This window comes from Brassica rapa, chromosome A03 (genome assembly GCF_000309985.2).
Source record: "Brassica rapa cultivar Chiifu-401-42 chromosome A03, CAAS_Brap_v3.01, whole genome shotgun sequence".
Taxonomy (NCBI): domain Eukaryota; kingdom Viridiplantae; phylum Streptophyta; class Magnoliopsida; order Brassicales; family Brassicaceae; genus Brassica; species Brassica rapa.
The window spans coordinates 10,893,780-10,911,781 of record NC_024797.2 but is presented as its reverse complement, the minus strand read 5'-3'; the positions used below and the strand labels follow the sequence as shown (position 1 = coordinate 10,911,781).

General features: G+C 40.9%; 5 protein-coding genes across 9 annotated transcripts; 2 read left to right on the top strand and 3 right to left on the bottom strand.

The window, feature by feature from the left end:
- Positions 1–11: 11 nt before the first annotated feature.
- On the top strand, positions 12–2,044 carry LOC103858058. Its single transcript, XM_009135337.3, has 6 exons — positions 12–781; positions 963–1,018; positions 1,114–1,223; positions 1,311–1,470; positions 1,550–1,642; positions 1,753–2,044. Exons 1-6 carry the CDS (start codon positions 58–60, stop codon positions 1,897–1,899), a joined length of 1,290 nt encoding a protein of 429 aa, XP_009133585.1. The 5' UTR covers positions 12–57; the 3' UTR covers positions 1,900–2,044.
- Positions 1,888–6,149, bottom strand: LOC103858057 (probable methyltransferase PMT19). Its single transcript, XM_009135336.3, is given in 7 exon segments — positions 1,888–2,919; positions 3,010–3,087; positions 3,164–3,526; positions 3,614–3,902; positions 3,964–4,174; positions 4,262–4,792; positions 4,795–6,149. Coding segments are annotated over 7 exon segments (1,806 nt in total). The 5' UTR covers positions 4,927–6,149; the 3' UTR covers positions 1,888–2,717.
- A 270-nt stretch (positions 6,150–6,419) lies between these two features.
- LOC103858055 (probable serine/threonine-protein kinase PBL8) lies at positions 6,420–9,319 on the bottom strand. The gene is made up of 5 exons (XM_009135335.3): positions 8,924–9,319; positions 8,428–8,841; positions 7,791–7,927; positions 7,590–7,713; positions 6,420–7,170 (listed from the first exon to the last, which is right to left on the bottom strand). Exons 1-5 carry the CDS (start codon positions 8,982–8,984, stop codon positions 6,692–6,694), a joined length of 1,215 nt encoding a protein of 404 aa, XP_009133583.1. The 5' UTR covers positions 8,985–9,319; the 3' UTR covers positions 6,420–6,691.
- A 922-nt stretch (positions 9,320–10,241) lies between these two features.
- Positions 10,242–12,516, top strand: LOC103858053 (2,3-dimethylmalate lyase). Its single transcript, XM_009135330.3, has 7 exons — positions 10,242–10,655; positions 10,925–11,403; positions 11,481–11,603; positions 11,677–11,818; positions 11,896–12,101; positions 12,182–12,218; positions 12,299–12,516. The coding sequence occupies exons 1-7, from the start codon at positions 10,325–10,327 to the stop codon at positions 12,415–12,417; spliced, it is 1,437 nt and encodes a 478-aa protein (XP_009133578.1). The 5' UTR covers positions 10,242–10,324; the 3' UTR covers positions 12,418–12,516.
- On the bottom strand, positions 12,456–17,954 carry LOC103858054 (clathrin interactor EPSIN 2). Of its 5 annotated transcripts, none has more exons than XM_009135333.3 (15): positions 17,937–17,954; positions 17,634–17,772; positions 17,146–17,248; positions 17,026–17,077; positions 16,767–16,846; positions 16,601–16,679; positions 16,415–16,498; positions 16,156–16,301; positions 15,645–15,956; positions 15,408–15,449; positions 15,213–15,311; positions 14,870–15,141; positions 14,447–14,673; positions 13,418–14,348; positions 12,456–13,315 (listed from the first exon to the last, which is right to left on the bottom strand). In XM_009135333.3, the coding sequence occupies exons 3-15, from the start codon at positions 17,178–17,180 to the stop codon at positions 12,789–12,791; spliced, it is 2,886 nt and encodes a 961-aa protein (XP_009133581.2). In that variant the 5' UTR covers positions 17,181–17,248; positions 17,634–17,772; positions 17,937–17,954; the 3' UTR covers positions 12,456–12,788. The 5 variants fall into 5 exon arrangements, with proteins under 5 accessions (XP_009133581.2, XP_009133580.2, XP_009133582.2 ...); XM_009135332.2 differs by having other exon boundaries at positions 17,634–17,796; positions 17,937–17,953; XM_009135334.3 differs by lacking the exon at positions 17,937–17,954 and having other exon boundaries at positions 13,418–14,144; positions 14,226–14,348; positions 17,634–17,893.
- Between the last annotated feature and the right edge of the window lie 48 nt (positions 17,955–18,002).

The window sequence follows — 18,002 nt, the reverse complement described above, 5'->3', positions numbered from 1 at the left end:
TAGCTCTTCAACTAACTCCATTCATTATTGTCCACAAGCGAAACAACACATCACACAATGAACATGACCACTTCGTGTTCTTCTCCTTCTTCCCCGCGACTCTTCGCCACCAAACCTCAACTCTACAAAGCTCCTCTCTCGTCCTTCTCAACTCCAAAACGCCGTCGTTCTCCCGCTCGCCGTAACAGAAACTCCAATGACTCAACTTACAGCGACAGCAATCTTCTTACAATCTCCACTTATTCTTCCTATGAAGAACAAAGCCTAAGCTTAACCCTAGACGTCAACCGTATCTCCTCCCTAGCTACCTCCCGCTTCAAGCTCTTTCTCGATTCAGGGAAAGACGCCGTCTCCGACTTGCAAACTCTAGTCTCGCTAGACGACAACAAGCGCGTCGTCGTCACGTGCAGGAAATCAACTATGCAGTTCGTTGGAGGTGTTGTCTTGCTTGGACTCGTGTTTGGTTTTGCTATTAAGGTTCTTGTCCACTTAGGAACAGCTTTTAAGGGTGGTTTACAAGGTAGACCCAAGTTAGTAGTTAGGAGAGATAGGAGTCTTGGTGGTAAGGAAGTGGTTGTAGCTGTTGATACCATTCGTTCATCTTCTTCAAGCTCCATAGCTTCTTCGTCTGGTCAGGCTTCTAGAAGTAACTCTGTAGCTAGAACCCTCAAGCATAGAGCTCAGAACAATTTGCCGAAATGGTGGCCTGCTTCATTGCCTAGTCAGAGCTTGGAAGTAGACAAAGAAGACTATCAGAGAGAAGCCAACAGAATCGTTCGAGGTTGCTTCTTTAAACTCCTCTCTTTTGTTTTTTTTCCCGACAAGCTTTTGCTTAAAGACAACATTTTTGTCTGTTTTGTTTCAGGTAGATAGCTGAAAGATTTGATTTTGCAATGGTATTAGTATGAGTTGTGTGTTTATGGTTTCATTCTACAAATGTAACTTATCGTTTTAGTTTCCAGCAATCGTGGATAACAGAACCAGTGGAAGGGACATCACGGAGAATGATATCATTCAAGTTTAGTATCTGTTTCCTTTTCTTCTTTTCATACTAGATTGTGTGTAACTAATAACTATCTTGAATTAACTAGATTAGATTACTTGTATATACAGCTGCGTAGAGTATGTAGGATTGCTGGAGTTAAAGTCTCTATTGAGCCAACAAATACTCGAGATTCCTTTTACAGAACATCTGTTGACTTTGTCCTAAATGCTTGCAGCAGGTCTCTGACTCTCTTTGGTCTTTTAAGGTGATTTTACTCCTTTTTTTGTGTGGTGTGGTGCTGAAAGTGTTTGAAAACTCTCTGTAGAGCTCCTTGGGAGTCTTCTTCTGTGGAGATTTGTAGTGAAGATGCTCGAGAGTTCATCGCTGGGCTTGCTGAGAACATTGGGCTTGCAAAGATAGATGCTGCAAGGATGGTTTCTGCTGCTGTTGCTGCACGCACACGTTCATGGTTTCTACAAGCTTGGGTAGCCTCCCATTCCTTGATGATCAGAATCAAACACTAAAGTATACTTTGTGTCATGTGCAAACTCTATGTTACTGCAGGCTCTGGAAATACAGGGTAAACATTCTGAATCGGTGGCAGAACTATCGAAAATATGCCTCATTCATCGCATATTTCCTCCTGAGGAGTACTCTGTATGTCTTTTCCTTCTTCTTCTTTCTGTTGTAGTTTTAACCATTCAGTCTCTGCTTCACTTTCCCATTGTTTTCACTAAACTTCCTCTGCTGTTTTACTTATCCATCAGGCTGAGATGGAAATGGTGGCAAGAGGGCTGGAGAAACTCATGAAGCTGGAAGAGAGACAGTCTCTAATGAGAACGTTTGTTGGAATGTGTTGCAGTGAAGAGAGTCAGAGAAGTGCTGCTGAAGCTCTTGGTTTGATTCCCTCGTAGTTAAACAACTTCTTCTACGCCATTTTTTTCAACTTCTTAGTGACAATTTAAAACAAACCCTTTTCATACACTTGTGTTCTAATCAACTTAACAGAGTGATTTTTAATTAGATGACACAAGTTATAGAAACATTTTTTTAGTCCTAGTATAGTGTGTTGAAGTTACTCTTTGAAGAACAAAAGCCTACAAGATTATGTATAATTATGGTATTGTAACTAATTCATATGAATCAAAAAGATCTGTCATAAGTTTGTGTACATTCGAACTGTCTTCCATGAATCAGCAGATCCATCTCCATAACTCAAATCACCATCTCTTTCAAAAGCGTTTGAAGCCATTAATGATTCCAATATGCAAGAACCACAAAGAAGAAAATCAAGCTTGTCTATGAGGTGCAGTAGCTGTTCCTGAAGACCTCAATAGCGGTTGAAGGGCTTGTACTACAATGCTCATGTTTGGTCTAAACTCTGCTTCATATTGCGCACACAACGCTGCAAGCTAGGTTTATATCAAGCACACAAGTTTTATCTTCAAAATGCTCAACTGATTATAGAATGGGGAGTTTCTAACTTTTATACCTTTGCAACTGCTTTAGGACATATTCTTATTGCTTACCACTAAAAGACAATGTTATGAATGAAAAATGCCCTTGATTGCAGTTTCAGTGTAACTGAGAATGCAAATTACAAACAAGAGTAAACCTACCATGCATTAGTCCATGTCAGGTTGCTCAACTTATCCGACTCTTAATTAGTATTAGAGATCAAGCTTTGAGATCAAGATCACAGTATGACTATGCCCCCAAAAGCTTTTTTTATTTATTTAAATGAATTATCTACAATTAGTATTGTTCCATGGTCAAAACTATTATCTGCTTCTGAATACATTGTACCATTCCATCTCATTTGATTGGTTATAGCCTTCACTTTCATAAGGACATCAAAACCGTCTCTAATTATAACAGCTCCTTCGGGTCTAAGAATCCTCTGCATCTCCAATAGTATATCAACAATGTCACATCTATCACAATAACCAACAAAAATAGACCATATTACACATTTATTACAAGAAATGTGAACCAAAGTTTCATGCTACAGAAAGAGATCTTACTTGTCCAAGTACAAGCTGAACAAACCATTGGCATGAATCAGATCATAGGTTCTAGGGTATGTAGAGAAAGCTTCACACCTACAAGAAACCGAAAACGACGGTATAAGAGAGATCACAAGTAGATGAGATCAGACAAGGTTTTGAGTGTTTTTACCAGTTCATGTAAGTTCCAATGAGGCCACGGTCGAACACAACACCGAGTGTGTTCGGTTCAAGATCAAACGGCACCACATTCATCACCCACATTGGATATTTAATCAATGCTGCAGCAAAACCGCCTAAACCAGAGTTCATATCCATAATGTTTCTGTATTTTCCATTACTGAGAAACTTTAACTTAGTGTCATAGTACACAACTATTCTCTGCCACAGGTTAGTGTCAGCTTTAAATCTCGAAATGGTCACTCCATGTCGCTCAGGCACGTGATTTAGTCTCTCAGGCCAGTTTCTAAGAACTCTTATGTGTGTGTCATTAACATTTAGAAGAGGAGTGATGCACGGCTCCATCTCTTTGTACCTATTGTTAAAAAAAAGATCTAACTGAGTCAAGCTTTAACTTCTGAAGATGCAGAAGAAGGTATATACTTTTAGTAATTAAACTCACCATGCAGCGTTAGGGTCACCAGAAGAGCAGCGACCAGGAAACTTAAGAGCTTTTAGTCTTTTTATACACTGCAAATGATTAGAAGGCTTTCTCCATATGACAACTGGGTATCTTTCAGCAATCTTCTCCCAACAAAGTCTTCTAAAAACATCGTTAAGTTTCTCCATCTCCTTCTGTAAACTTCTCTTCTGGTTCTTGGCTTTGACCATTGATGTTACAGGTGGTCCAGAAAGCACCCAGTATCCACCAGGACGTAGAACACGATCAACCTCCATCAAGTAAAGCCCATCTGAATCAACCAAAAGGTTAAAAACACACAGTGAACTGTATAGTTATTATAAACACATTACCATAGGCAGTCCAATTGACAAGGCACCTAGAACAATGGACCATGTCAAAAGACTTTGATGGGTAAGGCAGTTTATAAGTGCTTAGAACACCGAGCATAGCAGGGAGTCCACGCTCTAACGCAAACTGAACTTGAGCCTCGTGTATGTCCCTAGGTGCTATTGACATTGTCAAGATGTTATGGTTAAGCAAAAAGGCTCCAAAACTCGCTACCTGACACAATGATTAATCCATAAACACTCTGCAGTCAAATATCAATAATAATCTAGTAACGGTTTCTACTCATGCAAGTGAACTCACTCCACATCCAACATCAAGAACAGTCCTTATACTCCCAGAAGCTAATGGCAAAACCTTCATAATCACATCAACATAGTCCTTAACGCCACCGGGAAAAGAAGTACCACCTCCGGGGAAAACAAAACGGTCTCCTTCGAGCCTAACCCAGTTCTGAGTCTTTTTAAACTCAGCTAGCTTCTTGAACGGAACATTCTTGAACCAAGCGTAGTTTCTACTCTCAGGCCAATGAAAAGGTGTTTTGTAGCCAGAGGGCTTTGGGACCAAACACCTGAGCTTCTTCTCGTGGGATAAGTCAGGGCAGTGCCTCTCTCTCCGGTAGTGTCTTTCAATGCTGTACTGTCGTGCTGTTGATGGATCGTGGCAGGGCAAGTAGTTGGTGAAGTTCTTGGGACAGAGTGGAAAGTAAGACAATGATGATGATGGTGGTGATGGTTGGTTTGCTGAAGGTTCTGGAGGAGAGGAGTAATGGGAGATGGAAGGTTCTTGAAGAGAGGAATGATGGTGCATGGAAGGTTCTTGAAGCGGTGAGGATCTTGGGAAGAAGAAGAGATGGTGATGGTTCTGATGGTGGTTAAGATGTAATAGAGAGAGAAGAATAAGACTAGAGTGAAGAAGAATATACGCTTAGAACAGGGCTTTGGTAACTGTAGTTGTGATGGATTCATCCTTCTTCTGGAATTAGGTTTCTAAGATTAGAGAAGACAAATGTGTGAAGTCACATTTAGTTAAGGAGTCAAAGACTCACCTCGTTTACTGAAATGGAATCTTCAACTGTAGTTTTGTCTTCATTAATGGTCACCAACATGGATTTATATTTATTTATTTTGGAATTCAATCATTCATACACTAATAAACATTAAAATAATAGTATAGACAGTGGAGGACTGTGGAGTAGTATTCATACAAAAACTAAAAGATAGTATATTATAATGTTAGGTACATACATCATGAAGGCTTTGAAGTAAAATCTTTGGACACTAGGATGCTTTAGTGGTCACTGGTCATCACCAAAAAAAGACAAGAGCTTCGTTGTTGAATCAACGTTGAAGAACACTGTCTCTTGAACACTAGGTAAATGTGATTTTCCAGCAGTTGAGTTGGATGATGAAGACTGAGAGCTTCTTTGGTACATCTGTATGTGATTGATTACAATAACCAAGTTAAGGCTTAAGGCTTTGGAAAGAGAAAGATGTGAGCAGCTATTAAGGTACCTCGAAATTTATTCTCTTGTGATTATTCCAAATGTTTCAGAGTGTTCTCTGATTTAAGGTGTTAGGGTGCTCTGGATCCAAGTACTACATATTTGTAAACATGAAAGCACCATGAAGATCTGCTGAGAAAAGGGTTGATGCTAACTGAGCCTTCCTGCAAAAAGTAGATCGAATTAAGGATGGTGACCAAGAGCTTAAAATGATTGTGGATGCATGCTACATCACATCCCTCAGTTTCGTCCTTATAAAAAAAGCACAATGTCTGAATTAGTATCTTAGTAGTCAGATATAAGTGTACTGTAGCTTACCCGGTCACCTTGATGAGTTTCATCATGTAACTTTCTCACATACCATCCATTGGCTTACACAAATCAAACCTGCACTCCAAACACAAGCGTATCAGAGTCACATGAGCCAGCTCAGTCACAATGTGGTTTACCTTAGCATTGGTTACCAGCAGGACTCTCATCTACAGGGTGGAACAATCTTGTATATGCAAAAACATCATACCATCCTTGGGATCTACAAAGCCAAAATAGCAAAAAGTTAGTGAATCACTCCTGTGTTTTAAACTCAACCATCAAAAAACAAAACCTTTTGTGATTGATCTCTTTGTAGGAGTAGGAAGTGAAGCAGCTTTTAAGCGGTGGTTCTTTAAGCACCACATGTTGCGTTATTGTCTTTCTCGTTCTTCTGCTGTTGTTGACAAAGCTGATCCCTTTCAAGCCTTTGTTGGATAAGCATCCATTGAGCGTCTTTTGGGATCATGGACAACCATGTTTGTAGTTGTCTGAAGTCGACCTACCAAGAGATGCTGTTGAAGGAGATGATCACGTGAACCCTAGAAACACTCACTTGACATGTTTTTCTAACGTCTGAAAGTTAATTGATAAGAGAGGTAAAGATGTTGAAGATAGATTAGGTGACACCAAGAAAACCAATACTGCTTACACACACAAAAAATTCACATTAAGAGTGATTAGAGAAATGTCAAGAGACTAATTCAAAGCACTACATCAGAGAGCGGATACAAACAAAGAACCACGCTCAATCATAATCATACAACATTCTAGATTAGATCAAGTGGTGGCAACAAACAAACAGCAGCAACAACAACAAAAACAACATGAAGCAAACCGTATCCATTATTTTCAGCGAGAAATTACACCAAAAGACGAGAGACACTGCGAACCGAGATTATGTACACTTCACACACTTATCACCGCACTCTGCACGCTGCAGGTCCACCCGGAGAACAACTTTGGTTAGGTGATGACCTGCAAATAGCACCAGGCCCAACATTCTTTGCAAACCTTCTGTGCATTCTATAGTCAGGCACCCCTCCCATTGCAAACGCAGCTCCTGTTGTTGCACCAGGGATTAGGGAATCGCTTGTACACTGTAAAGGCTGCAAAGTCTCAACCACATCACTCATCAATGGCCTAGCTTTGGGGTTCTGACTCAGACAATAATACGCCAAGCTGCATGCCTTCTGAGCTGCTTTGACTGAGTACTGGTTCTCCAGCCTCGGGTCGATTATTTGCAGCAGTTTTCTTTTATCGTTCAGCTTCGGCCGAGCCCAATCAACCAGGTTCTGCTCTTTTCTAGGTCTTGTCTTGTCTACTGACTTTCTTCCCGTCAACATCTCTAGAAGAACAACTCCAAAGCTGTACACATCACTTCTGGCCGTCAGGTGTCCTTTGTCATTAGTAACAAAATCAAGTCAGTGTGTACTTGGTGCTATCCAAGTGCATATTAGTTGCATGGTTTGTCATCTTAAGTGCCACATACTAGATGGTAAATAATAGCAAGCTAGTGAAAGAGAGAGAGAGATAGACGTGCAAGCGAGCTGCCACATACGCTAGTTAACAACTTAAGCAACTACTCTATTTTCCAAACGGTAGGACTTATATAACAAGTGAAAACAAGACATGGCAGCAGCAATAGCAATCTAGTGAAAGAGAGAGGTAGAGGTGCAAGCGAGCTCCCACATGACATCTAGTTAACAACTTAAGCAACTACTCTATTTTTAGGACTTATATAAACAGTTGAGCATTGCTGCCATCACAGACCATGTTTAAGGGGGAAACATCTAGCTATGGTTATGCATGTCATACCAGTCATCACATATTCAGGGGCAGCATAGCCGTAAGTACCCATCACTCTAGTTGACACATGGGTTTCGTCACCTTGGGGACCAGCTTTAGCCAAGCCAAAATCTGAAAGCTTGGCTGTGTAGTCCTGCGTGTTCAGCACAAGCATACATTAGATGTGGAAAGGTATTTGCAGCACTGAAAGAAGAGAATAGCACTAGTTACCGAGTCAAGCAGTATATTGGAAGTCTTGAAATCCCGATAAATAACCGGTCTTTCAGCGTTGTGCAGGAAAGCAAGGCCCTTTGCAGCTCCAAGAGCAATCATCATCCTTCTAGACCAAGATAACGGAGCTGTTGTTTCTGAAGAGAGAGGCCATGATTACTAACTTGGTTAATTATACACTACCATGATAGCAACCAACCATTGTTCAAGAAACTGCTAGACGGTAATTAAATGTTTTATAGAGGGAGCATTGCTTAAGCTCCCACCTAGACCGGTAAAACAGTTTACTTTAGGACTGATTTGCCACACAAACAGGATGCTAAGACCGAGTTTTAGGACATTACTAAGAACACATGTCTGGTTTCTCATCAGTACGGTCTGACCTATAAACTAGACAAGATTAGAGAGGAGCTAACGGAATGACACATCTCTAATAATCAAAGTTCAAGAAATCGCTATACAACAATTAGACCTTTATTAGAAGATTAATGCCTTAGGTAGGCGCCTAGACACCGCCTAAACAGGGCTTAGGCACCAATTTTTAGGACATTGCTAAGAACACATGTCTGGTTTCTCATCATCAGTATGGTCTAACTTATAAACTAGACAAGAATATGAACAGAGAAGGGGGTATTACTCCGAAAGAGATGATTCTCAAGGCTGCCTCTCAGCATGAACTCATAAACAAGCAAACGATGATCATCCTCACAGCAGTAACCAATAAGCTTAACAAGGTTGTAATGACGGAGCTGGCCAAGGAAGTTGACTTCGGTAAGCCACTCACGGTGTCCCTGGAGACCTTCCTTGTTGAGAACCTTGACGGCAACAGGGAGAGACTTAAGGCCAAGGCGGAGATTGTCATCAATGTAGCCTTTGTAGACGGTGCCGAAGCCGCCTTCTCCGAGGATGTAGTCGGGGCGGAAGCTCTTGGTGATGGTCTCGAGCTCGAAGAGAGTGAAGGGGATGACGGAAGGAGGAGTGCGAGAGTCGGGAGTAGAGGGATCGCTCAGATCTGAGACGGAGCGTGAGTGTTTTCTCTGTAGCTGTTGAGCTGCGAGGTGGAAAGATAGATCAGAATCAAGGGAGTTAAGTTAGAGATAGAGAGAGATCGAGAGAGAGAAGGAGAGAGAGACCTTGAGCTTGAGCTTGAGGAGTCAAGACGGAAGCTTCGTCTCTAGTGTTGCAGTTGCCCATTGTCAATGTAGGAGTGGAAAAGATCTCATTTTTAGATTTCAAGCTGACATTTTTAACCCTAATTGGCAATTTGAGAAGATGACAAAAGGAAGCTTCTTCACATGTGGATTGAGAAAACTGATGCTTACTCAAGTGAGTTTATAATCGGCTTCAAGGTTAAAAAGATACTACTTTTTTTTTGTTTGGGGGTGTGTCTGAAGTCGGGACGATGTAAGAAGAGATGATGGTGTTGAGGAAGAAGAAGAAGGAGATGATCACGCGCCCCCGCGAGCCCTAAACACACTCACGTGGCGTGCTTTAACTTGGTTCGGTCTAGGCAGGGATGTTACTGGTTCTAGGTTCGGATAAAAAAATTTGAAATTGGGTGAATTCAGTTTATGTATGCTACATTTGAAATTTATACTATATCTTAGAATCTGTTCTGTCAATAATACTTCAAATAAATTTTGCAACTCTATCAAATAATTTTTTGAATCCGAGTTTAATAATATTTTTATTTTATGTATATTTATGTTATATTAAAATAAACATGAAATTTAATATTTAAGTTCAAATATTGTTTTTAGATACTAATTCTAATATTTGGAATCGGATTTCGAAATTTGTTTAGTTTTATTGTTTTAGTTGTCAATTTTTTTTTCTGATATGTATTCAAGGTCATATCAAATTTTGATAATATTCAAATATTTTAGATATTTTTAAATGTTTATGTATTTTTGGATATACTGTTTTACAAGATTTAATTGTGATTAGTTTGAAGTTTGAACTTCTTGTTAAAATTATAATAAACAAGTTTATAGAAATATTTTAAAGTTACAAAATTGTTGATTTTAAGAAAAACTACCATAGAATGAAAATAACAAAATAAAAATTGTCATAACAGATGATTGGTCTACCCCTTGGCATTAGTCGAAGGTATTCTAAATTTGGGTCAGACAGTGTGGTATGCTTTTGGGATAATCCATTTTGTAGCACTAAGTATGTTTTTTCCGGGATCGACCGGATCAGCTGATAGAATTTATCAAAAAAAAAAAAATAGTCTGTGAAATCTTTTTAGGAGAATTTTGAAGACTTTTAAACTTTTAAAATGTGACAGGTGGTAAAGGACTCAAAAACCAATTGCACCTCTATTCCGGTATTTTACGGATCAAGATTCAGGTTATTTTATTTTCGGTTTGGATTTTGGTTCAATAAACCTACTTCGGTACAGAGTTAAAGCCTTACGCGCGTAAACCGGAGTCAGTGGAAAACTTTCTCTCGGTTCGGTTTGTTCCAACTACTCTTCTTCTTCTCTAATCAATCAAATCATTTTGTTCCGAATCAAAAGTGAATCCTTTTCGATGGCGTCACTAAGCTCTTACACCTCTTTTCCTCCTCGAGTTCTCCTCCTCCATCGTCAACAATCTAAACCAATCCTCTTCCCTCCAGATTCCACTCCCTCCATCAGACAGCTATATACAAAACCCATCTCTTTCTCGAGACGATCCCGTGTCGCCATTAACGCCACCGCAGCAGCTTCTGACTCCTCTGGAAACTCAAACCCGTCTTCTCCGGCGAAGAAGCTAAGAGAGATCATGCAATCCCCTGGTGTCCTTCAGGGTCCTTGCTGCTTCGATGCTCTTAGTGCTAAGCTCGTCGAACGAGCTGGGTTTCCTTACTGCCTCACCACTGGTAATGATCTTTCAATCTGATAACCCAATTCTTTAAATTTGAATAATTTACAGTTTTCTTTAGCTAAATTTAAGAAAGATGTTTGCTTTCGATCTTTATGTATGTATGTGTATTACTTTCTGTGCAAGTTAGGGTTCTCAATTTCAGCACTGGTTATTGGGAAGTCAATCTTAAAGTTGAAGACTTAAGCTTAAAATTAAAGAAAGATGTTTGCTTTTTGATCTTTTATGTGTATATGTATTGATGATTTATCTTTCTATGCAAGTTAGGGCTCTCAATTTCAGCAGCTAGGGTTGGTTTACCTGATAAAGGACTCATTTCTTACGGAGAAATGGTTGACCAAGGTCAACAGATCACTCAGGCTGTATCCATTCCGGTGATTGGAGACGGTGGCAATGGGTTTGGTAACGCCATTAATGTTAAGAGAACAGTCAAGGGGTATATCAGAGCTGGATTTGCTGGAATAATAATCAACGATCAGGTTTCTAGTGGCGGTGGGAGAGGAGTGGTTTCTAGAGAGGAAGCAGTGATGCGTGTTAAAGCTGCGGTTGATGCGCGGAGAGAGTGTGGTTCAGACATTGTCATTGTTGCTCAAACTGGTTCTAGAGAAGTGATGTCTCTGGAGGAATCGTTTAGTAGGGCGAGAGCTTTTACAGATGCTGGAGCAGATGTTCTCTCCGTTGATTCTCTTGTGTCTAGAGAAGAGATGAAATCATTCTGCAATGTCTATCCATTAGTTCCTAAACTGGTAACACTTCACTTTGCCCCTTTAGAAAGATTACTCTAGTCTTGATATGAAGTTACATTTGTGTGCTGTTTGTGTAGGCTAATATGCTTGAGACTGGTGGGAAAATTCCGATGCTAAACCCGCTTGAGATAGAAGAGATTGGATATAAGCTAGTTGCATATCCACTTTCCTTGATTGGGGTATCAATTCAAGCAATGCAGGTGAGTGAGTGACAGTATTTTTGTCAATAATGTGTCTTGGCCAAGAGACTTATAGTATGTAGAAGCATTGCAGGACGCTCTATTGGCGATAAAGGGTGGTAGGATTCCTCCACCAGGAAGCATGCCGTCTTTAGAAGAAATTGAGGGGATTCTTGGCTATGACACATACCGTGAGGAAGAGAAGCGGTATGCTATATCATCCTCATCAAATAGAGGTGAGAAACATGAAGGATATCATCTTTGAGGAAATATCAGTCAAGAGTAACTATATCATTTTTTTACCATGTTTAAGGATCTAGCAGTAGTAGCGTATATGGTAACCAACGAGTAGCGCAAGATGAGTCAAAACAGAGAGTGGAGGATCCGGTTGTTGAAGTCATGGTACCTGAAGTGGTTTCTAATGAATCAAGAAACCCTTTTTCAAGAATCTGGTCAAGGTCTCTGAGGATCAAAATCATTGGACGTGATGGGTTTGAGAAACTCGACGTCAGGATCCCGGTACGTGTAATAACTTTTCCGAATGTGTGTTTCTCTGAACTGATTGATGTAAGCAAAACGTGTCTTTATGGTTGGAGCAGGCCGGATTCTTGGAAGGTGTCACCAACATTGTACCAGGTAATAGTTAGTCTTATTCGTTGTCTGCTTGTTCAGTTTCTGCTTAAGTGACAATGACAGAGCCTGGGGCCTTTTTGTAGCTTTAGGAGGCGTGAACCTGAAGCAATTGATGGACGATGCAGCTGATGAAGTCGGAGGGAAACTTCTGTTGGACTTTAAAGACACTGCTGGTGATAAAATCCAAGTCTTTTTGGAATGACAATGAATATATAAATAAAGTATATAAAGTCGAGAACATGCAAGAAAGACAAAATATTTTATTTGTTCCGTGAATGGAAAATGTTGTACACATTCAATACGTGAAACCCTCAAAAATAGAATCTGTGTAGTATATATCAATTTATACGCATATAACAAAGGAAACGAAGAGTGTAGAAAATCCTGATGCTGAGATGAATAATGTAACCTGAGTACTTCCGTGAAGCGGCTGACCAATCCGACTATTTTATCGCCTGATAGATATTACATGTCCCAGGTAAAAATGAAAAGAAGCAGAGAGGTACGGAACCAGAGTGTTCTCTTCTTGATTTTACAAGTGGAGGGTCTTGTCAGTAATGGTTTGGCTTGATCTTACCTGTATCCACCACCATAGGATTGTTGAGGGTTATAACCGCCTTGACCCATCATTGGATTATAGTTGTTGTTGCCTGGCATGTTCGGACCAGGGACCATTCCTTGGTTTTGTGGTTGCATCGGATAACCTTGGCCATATCCTCCTCCCATGTTCATGTTCATGTTCATGCCTGGTCCCATTCCCATACCCATGGGTTGGTTTTGGTTCATTCCTGGTCCCATTCCCATACCCATTGGTTGATTTGGGTTCATGCCTGGTCCCATTCCCATACCCATGTGTTGGTTTTGGTTCATACCCCCATAACCACCGCCGCCCATGGGCATGCCAGAGCCTACCATTGGATTTGGAGGAGGTCTCATAGCAGTTGCACCCGCACGACCTAAGCCAGTGCCTGATCCCATTGCTTTACCCATGTTGATAGTCGATGTTGCTGGTGGTGTATTTGTCGGTTTCTCTAGCCGTTTTTCTCTCCTGTTGATCGCCTCAAAGTCAACTCCTATGTCTGCCAATGGATTTGTTTTAGCTGCACATAAGTAGAAAACAGAAAAAGATGTTAGAAAATATTGCTTAAAACAGGGGTTTTTGGTTGTTTTCATTCACATGTTGTGGTGGAAATCTATCTTACGTCCAGATATGTTAAAGTTAACAAGTCCCCTGCTCAATGTGTCTGCCCAGACTGATGATTTTGGCTCGAACTTTTTCTGAGGCGGAGGAACGATCTCAATCGCTCCTGTTATAGGTGTGAGATCTGAATAGGATGATGACGATGAAGTCACTGCGCTTGTTGGTCCAGCTTGTTGTGTAAACATGTCTCCCATGAAATTGTTGTTCCCTTGCATAGTAACAGGCCCGGATTGAGTTCTTTGTGGAGCATGAGAAGGCGCCATGAACTGACCAGCTGGCCCACTTGGGGTAGAGTAAGGGGTCTGCGAGCTCGATGAAGTGGCAGCAACTGGCCGTGGATGGAAGCTTTCGCTTGTAGGGTGTGAAGTGACAACTCCAGGATTGTAAACGGCTGAGCCAGGCTGGTGCATGAAGCCTCCATTGTGAAACGGTGTGGCTCCCGTCGTATTTTGTGAATGAGGAACCATGTTATATGGTTGTACAGCTTGCCCAAATGGAGTTTGTCCAGGCATGTTTGGAGCTGTAGATACCGGCTGAGGGTGATATCCCTCGTACATGTTTCCACTGGGAGGAAACTGAGATGTTGGTACTGAGGCACTCGATTGTTGAGGGACTGAAACTTGAGGACCAGATGGTGGGAGTATGCCAGCAAGAATATCAAAATCATTCTCAGATGTGTCGAACTGCTCTTGAGGAAAACCTGGTGAGTTTGATGGAGACTGCACATTCTGAACACCAGGTTCAGGATTAGCAACGGCGGAAAATGATTCCCCAAAGCCAAAGTTATGAGAAGTATCAGGATGAGAGACCTCCGAGGTGAAGGCTGGTGGTGTTGGCTGGAAAGGAGCACCAAAGCTTTGCTGCGGGTTTGAGTCGCTGTCCCTAGAAGTGAAGGCTTTGAAAGGAGATTCACCAAATGGGTCGTCAAATGGCTGTATAATGGGTGATGATTTTAGTCAGCAATAATCAAAATGTTACAAATAAAAAGAAGGCATCCATAAGTACAACTGCTTAAGCCCTCTGTCAATACCTGAGTTGATGGCTGAGGTGTAGAAAACGATGGAGCATTTGCTTGTCCATTGGTTTCAACAGAGGTAGATTCAGCCGGTACAACGGCCAATGCGTTTGATGAAAATACGTCTGCAAGGGAGTCAAGCAAGTCCATCTCAACATTGTTTGAAGTGGGAGGAGCAGATGTAGAAGCCACTGTTGGAGGAGCTGAAACACCGTCCACAGATGCATATGCTGGAGGGCCAGCTGGGAAAGAAATGAAGCACAACGTTCACACTCAGAACGAGCAGAGAGGTTTATTGGATACCAATATAAGAGCCAAACTAACAATGAAAATTTATCGCTATGGAGCAGAGGAGTTTGAAAAAAAAAAAAACTAAGGAAAATTCCAAAGATGTTACAAACTAGGAAAAAAGAATCGCAAACTTCAAGAACTCTGTACCTGCAAACGCACCGCGTGGATCAAATTCATCAAAATCCTGAAAGTTCTGAGGAGAAGATTCATTAACGAAACCAGTTGATTTATTGTCTGTGCTGTTTCCAGCAGGAGGAGAAGCATCCCCTGGAGCAGCTACTTGTGGGGCAGGAGGAGAACCACCTCCTGGAGCAACAGCTTGTGGGGGAGGAGGAGAACCAGCTCCTGGAGCAACAGCTTGTGGGGGAGGAGGAGAACCAGCTCCTGGAGCAGTAGCTTGTGGGGTCTCCCCACCATCCCTGCATAATAAGTTTCATCAAAACCAATAAAACCAAGGTAGCTCTGGATCTGCATAGCAGAGAATTATCACCTTTCACTATATACAGGGCTCCTTGAGTCACTGACAGCTTCTTCATAACTAGGTGGAGCACCTATATTTTGTTCAGAAAACTTCCTCTGGAGCTGCCCTCTATCATATAATCCCGAAAGAAGGAAGTTAAGACATATGAGTTGACACAAGTCCACAAAACTTAATACAATAAGAAAAAGGCCTGAACTTAGTTACCTCCCATCCTGAGAACTGTCATCAGCTCGAGCACCACTACCCCTACACGATAAAGATGAATGTTTCATTGTATAAGTGGAACTCGGCTAAGAAGAGGCTCGAAACATGCTTTTGACATCAAGTACTGCTAGCTACTATTCACAATCAGATATTTTATCCAGTGTATATATTTAATCTCAAAACTGCTCCTTTTTTAGCTCAAGTTCAAAGGAGAGCTGAAACTTAAGATCAACATACCTTGATGAATGGCCATCATCCTCAAACGTCCGTTCCCTTTCTGAACTCCTGCCTCGTGACCCATTTTGGTAGTTATCAACACTTCTGCTCCTTCCTCTGTAATCATCTTCCCTGTTACCATCTCTCCCATACCGGTCTTCAGAGTCTCTGGAGTGACGATCTCCATCACGGCTATTTCTATCATCATCCCTGTAACCATATTCCCTTTCTCTTCCATAACTACTTCGCTCTTCATCCCGGGATCCGTAATCATATTTGTCCCCATATCCTCCTGAAGGCTTATGCATCCCACCTGGTGCTGAGCTGCGATACCTGTAGTGAAAATATGTCAGGTTAATATGTTCAGCTCTTGAAGCATATTTTTAAACTACAAATTTATAGACTACTAGAAGGCATAATAACAGTTGTGAGGCCACTAGCAACCAGAAATCAAACACGTGTCCAGCGAGGCTAAAATAAAGAGGAAACTACAGCAATTAAAAAACAAAGATACAATTACAAGCGAACTTACTTATCTCTGTTAGCTGAAGCCTTCTCTCTGACCTCAGCTATTCTCTCTTTGTCATTGACCAACGCCACCAGGCTCTGTGATTTCTTCCTAACATTGGTTCCTTGATCTCTACCACCGGAATCAATATACTGGAAATCGGACAATGTCTACCACATGGAAAATGGATAAAATGTCAGATAGTCAACTGCTAAGATACAGAACGAAAGGATTCTTTCGATGCTGAATACTTATAATATAATGTACTCAGCATGGTCATTACCGAAATTTGATATGCACGCTCTCTAATCTCTTCAATAACACGTTCTGACCCATGGCCTACCATGTACTCCAAAACTGTCAAAGCCTGAAGTGGATAGGAGGGGAAAAACCAACAGGAAATTGTTTCATTCACTTGCTACAGCAATACAAACAAGAAATAAACCAACAAGCGATTTATTTTCTTTACCTTATAGACATGCCGCCAGTTCTTTCCAGTGTCGCTAAGTCGTTTCCATATGACCCCCATGATCAGCTGGTATTCATGGCTGCAGGAGAAGTAACATTTCTGTTATTGCTGTGCATTATCCTCATCACAGAAAAAAACAGAGCAGTAGGAAGGTGGTAGTAGTTACTAATTTCTTGAAGCTTGCGCAATATCAGCAAGAAGAGAACCATGAGGACCCCATGGCTCGTTGCTAGTAGAATCTAGAACCTGAAGAGGAAAAACCAGAGGTGAGAAACAACATGAAACTATGTTGTATATATTGCTTTAAATTGGTAACCATATTAGCCAGACGAGGAGTTGTACCAAGATAAGCTTCTCTATTTACTTTAAGCTTAAACTCAACCAAAAGAGATCAGAAAAGAAGGAGCTAAAAGAGTATCCTTTACCTTTTGTTCTATTCCAGGCACTTTGAGCACTTTCTTGTTGACCTCTCTCTTGCTACAAAAACAAACAAACATGGTTAATGAAAAGAAAAATATTTCACACAGCGATTATAAAATACTCACAGGTCTCTGACAGTTTGACCGAAGACTTTCTTCATCTGCGTATGTGTTAAACGCCCTTTAAGAAGTCTGTTGCAAAACTTATATGATCACCCTTTGCTGCCAACTGTTTCAAACAAACATATATCACAACGAATAGAAGATGAATATCAAAGTGAATCGTTCTTCAGCAAAACACAAGACGTAAGCGAGCAACATGCATCAAAATCATATAATTGAGCAAGGAATGGGACACACAAATCAATCAGGAAAAATGACGTGTACATGATTGACTGCTTCTTCCTTCAGATTCAACCATTAAAAACACATTATAATCAAATCAAAATCGATCAATTCGGGAAGATTGACATTCAAAATGCAGCCAACTACCACAGATCTTAAGCAAATCTATCGCCTCTACACGAATAGTGATCAGAACCAGCTCGTCGCGAGAATCTCTCAAACACATAGATCTAATCAAATCGAAACGAACGCTAAGCGATAATACGTACGGAAATGTGCGCTTGATGCGAAATCGGATCGCGAATCTGTGAGGGACGGAGAAGAAGAAGAAGAAGAAGAAACGCCGATGTAGAGAGAGATTCAACAAAGACGCGAAGCTTATGATCTCTCTCTCTCTCTCTCTACGTCCTGCGTTTTAGATTCAATCAAATCCTTCGAGAGAGAAAGAGAAGCCAGAAGCGGAAAATTCAATAGATTAATAAATAAATGAAAATAAAATAAAGAGAATAATTAAGACAGCGTAGCGCATCTAACACGCAGAATGTTAAGGAGAGGCTCCCAAAATCACTCACCTGTTTCTTCTTCGTTTTCTTACTATTTCATTTGATCATAACTTCTTTTTTTTTCAAAATTGATGA

Bases quoted from the DNA above. Each gene is read 5' to 3' on its own strand.
- LOC103858058 (XM_009135337.3), top strand. From the start codon at position 58: ATGAACATGACCACTTCGTGTTCTTCTCCTTCTTCCCCGCGACTCTTC. The intron at 782-962 runs GTTGCTTCTTTA...TTTAGTTTCCAG, and splicing joins AGCCAACAGAATCGTTCGAG to CAATCGTGGATAACAGAACC. The intron at 1,019-1,113 runs GTTTAGTATCTG...TTGTATATACAG, and splicing joins CGGAGAATGATATCATTCAA to CTGCGTAGAGTATGTAGGAT.
- LOC103858055 (XM_009135335.3), bottom strand. From the start codon at position 8,984: ATGGGCAACTGCAACACTAGAGACGAAGCTTCCGTCTTGACTCCTCAA. The intron at 7,928-8,427 runs GTAATACCCCCT...CTCTCTCTTCAG, and splicing joins TGAGAATCATCTCTTTCGGA to AAACAACAGCTCCGTTATCT. The intron at 7,171-7,589 runs GTATGACATGCA...CTAATGACAAAG, and splicing joins CCCTGAATATGTGATGACTG to GACACCTGACGGCCAGAAGT.
- LOC103858053 (XM_009135330.3), top strand. From the start codon at position 10,325: ATGGCGTCACTAAGCTCTTACACCTCTTTTCCTCCTCGAGTTCTCCTC. The intron at 11,404-11,480 runs GTAACACTTCAC...CTGTTTGTGTAG, and splicing joins ATCCATTAGTTCCTAAACTG to GCTAATATGCTTGAGACTGG. The intron at 11,604-11,676 runs GTGAGTGAGTGA...GAAGCATTGCAG, and splicing joins TATCAATTCAAGCAATGCAG to GACGCTCTATTGGCGATAAA.
- LOC103858054 (XM_009135333.3), bottom strand. From the start codon at position 17,180: ATGAAGAAAGTCTTCGGTCAAACTGTCAGAGACCT. The intron at 16,302-16,414 runs GTAATGACCATG...TCCATGTGGTAG, and splicing joins AGCGTGCATATCAAATTTCG to ACATTGTCCGATTTCCAGTA. The intron at 13,316-13,417 runs GTAAGATAGATT...ACTTATGTGCAG, and splicing joins TAACTTTAACATATCTGGAC to CTAAAACAAATCCATTGGCA.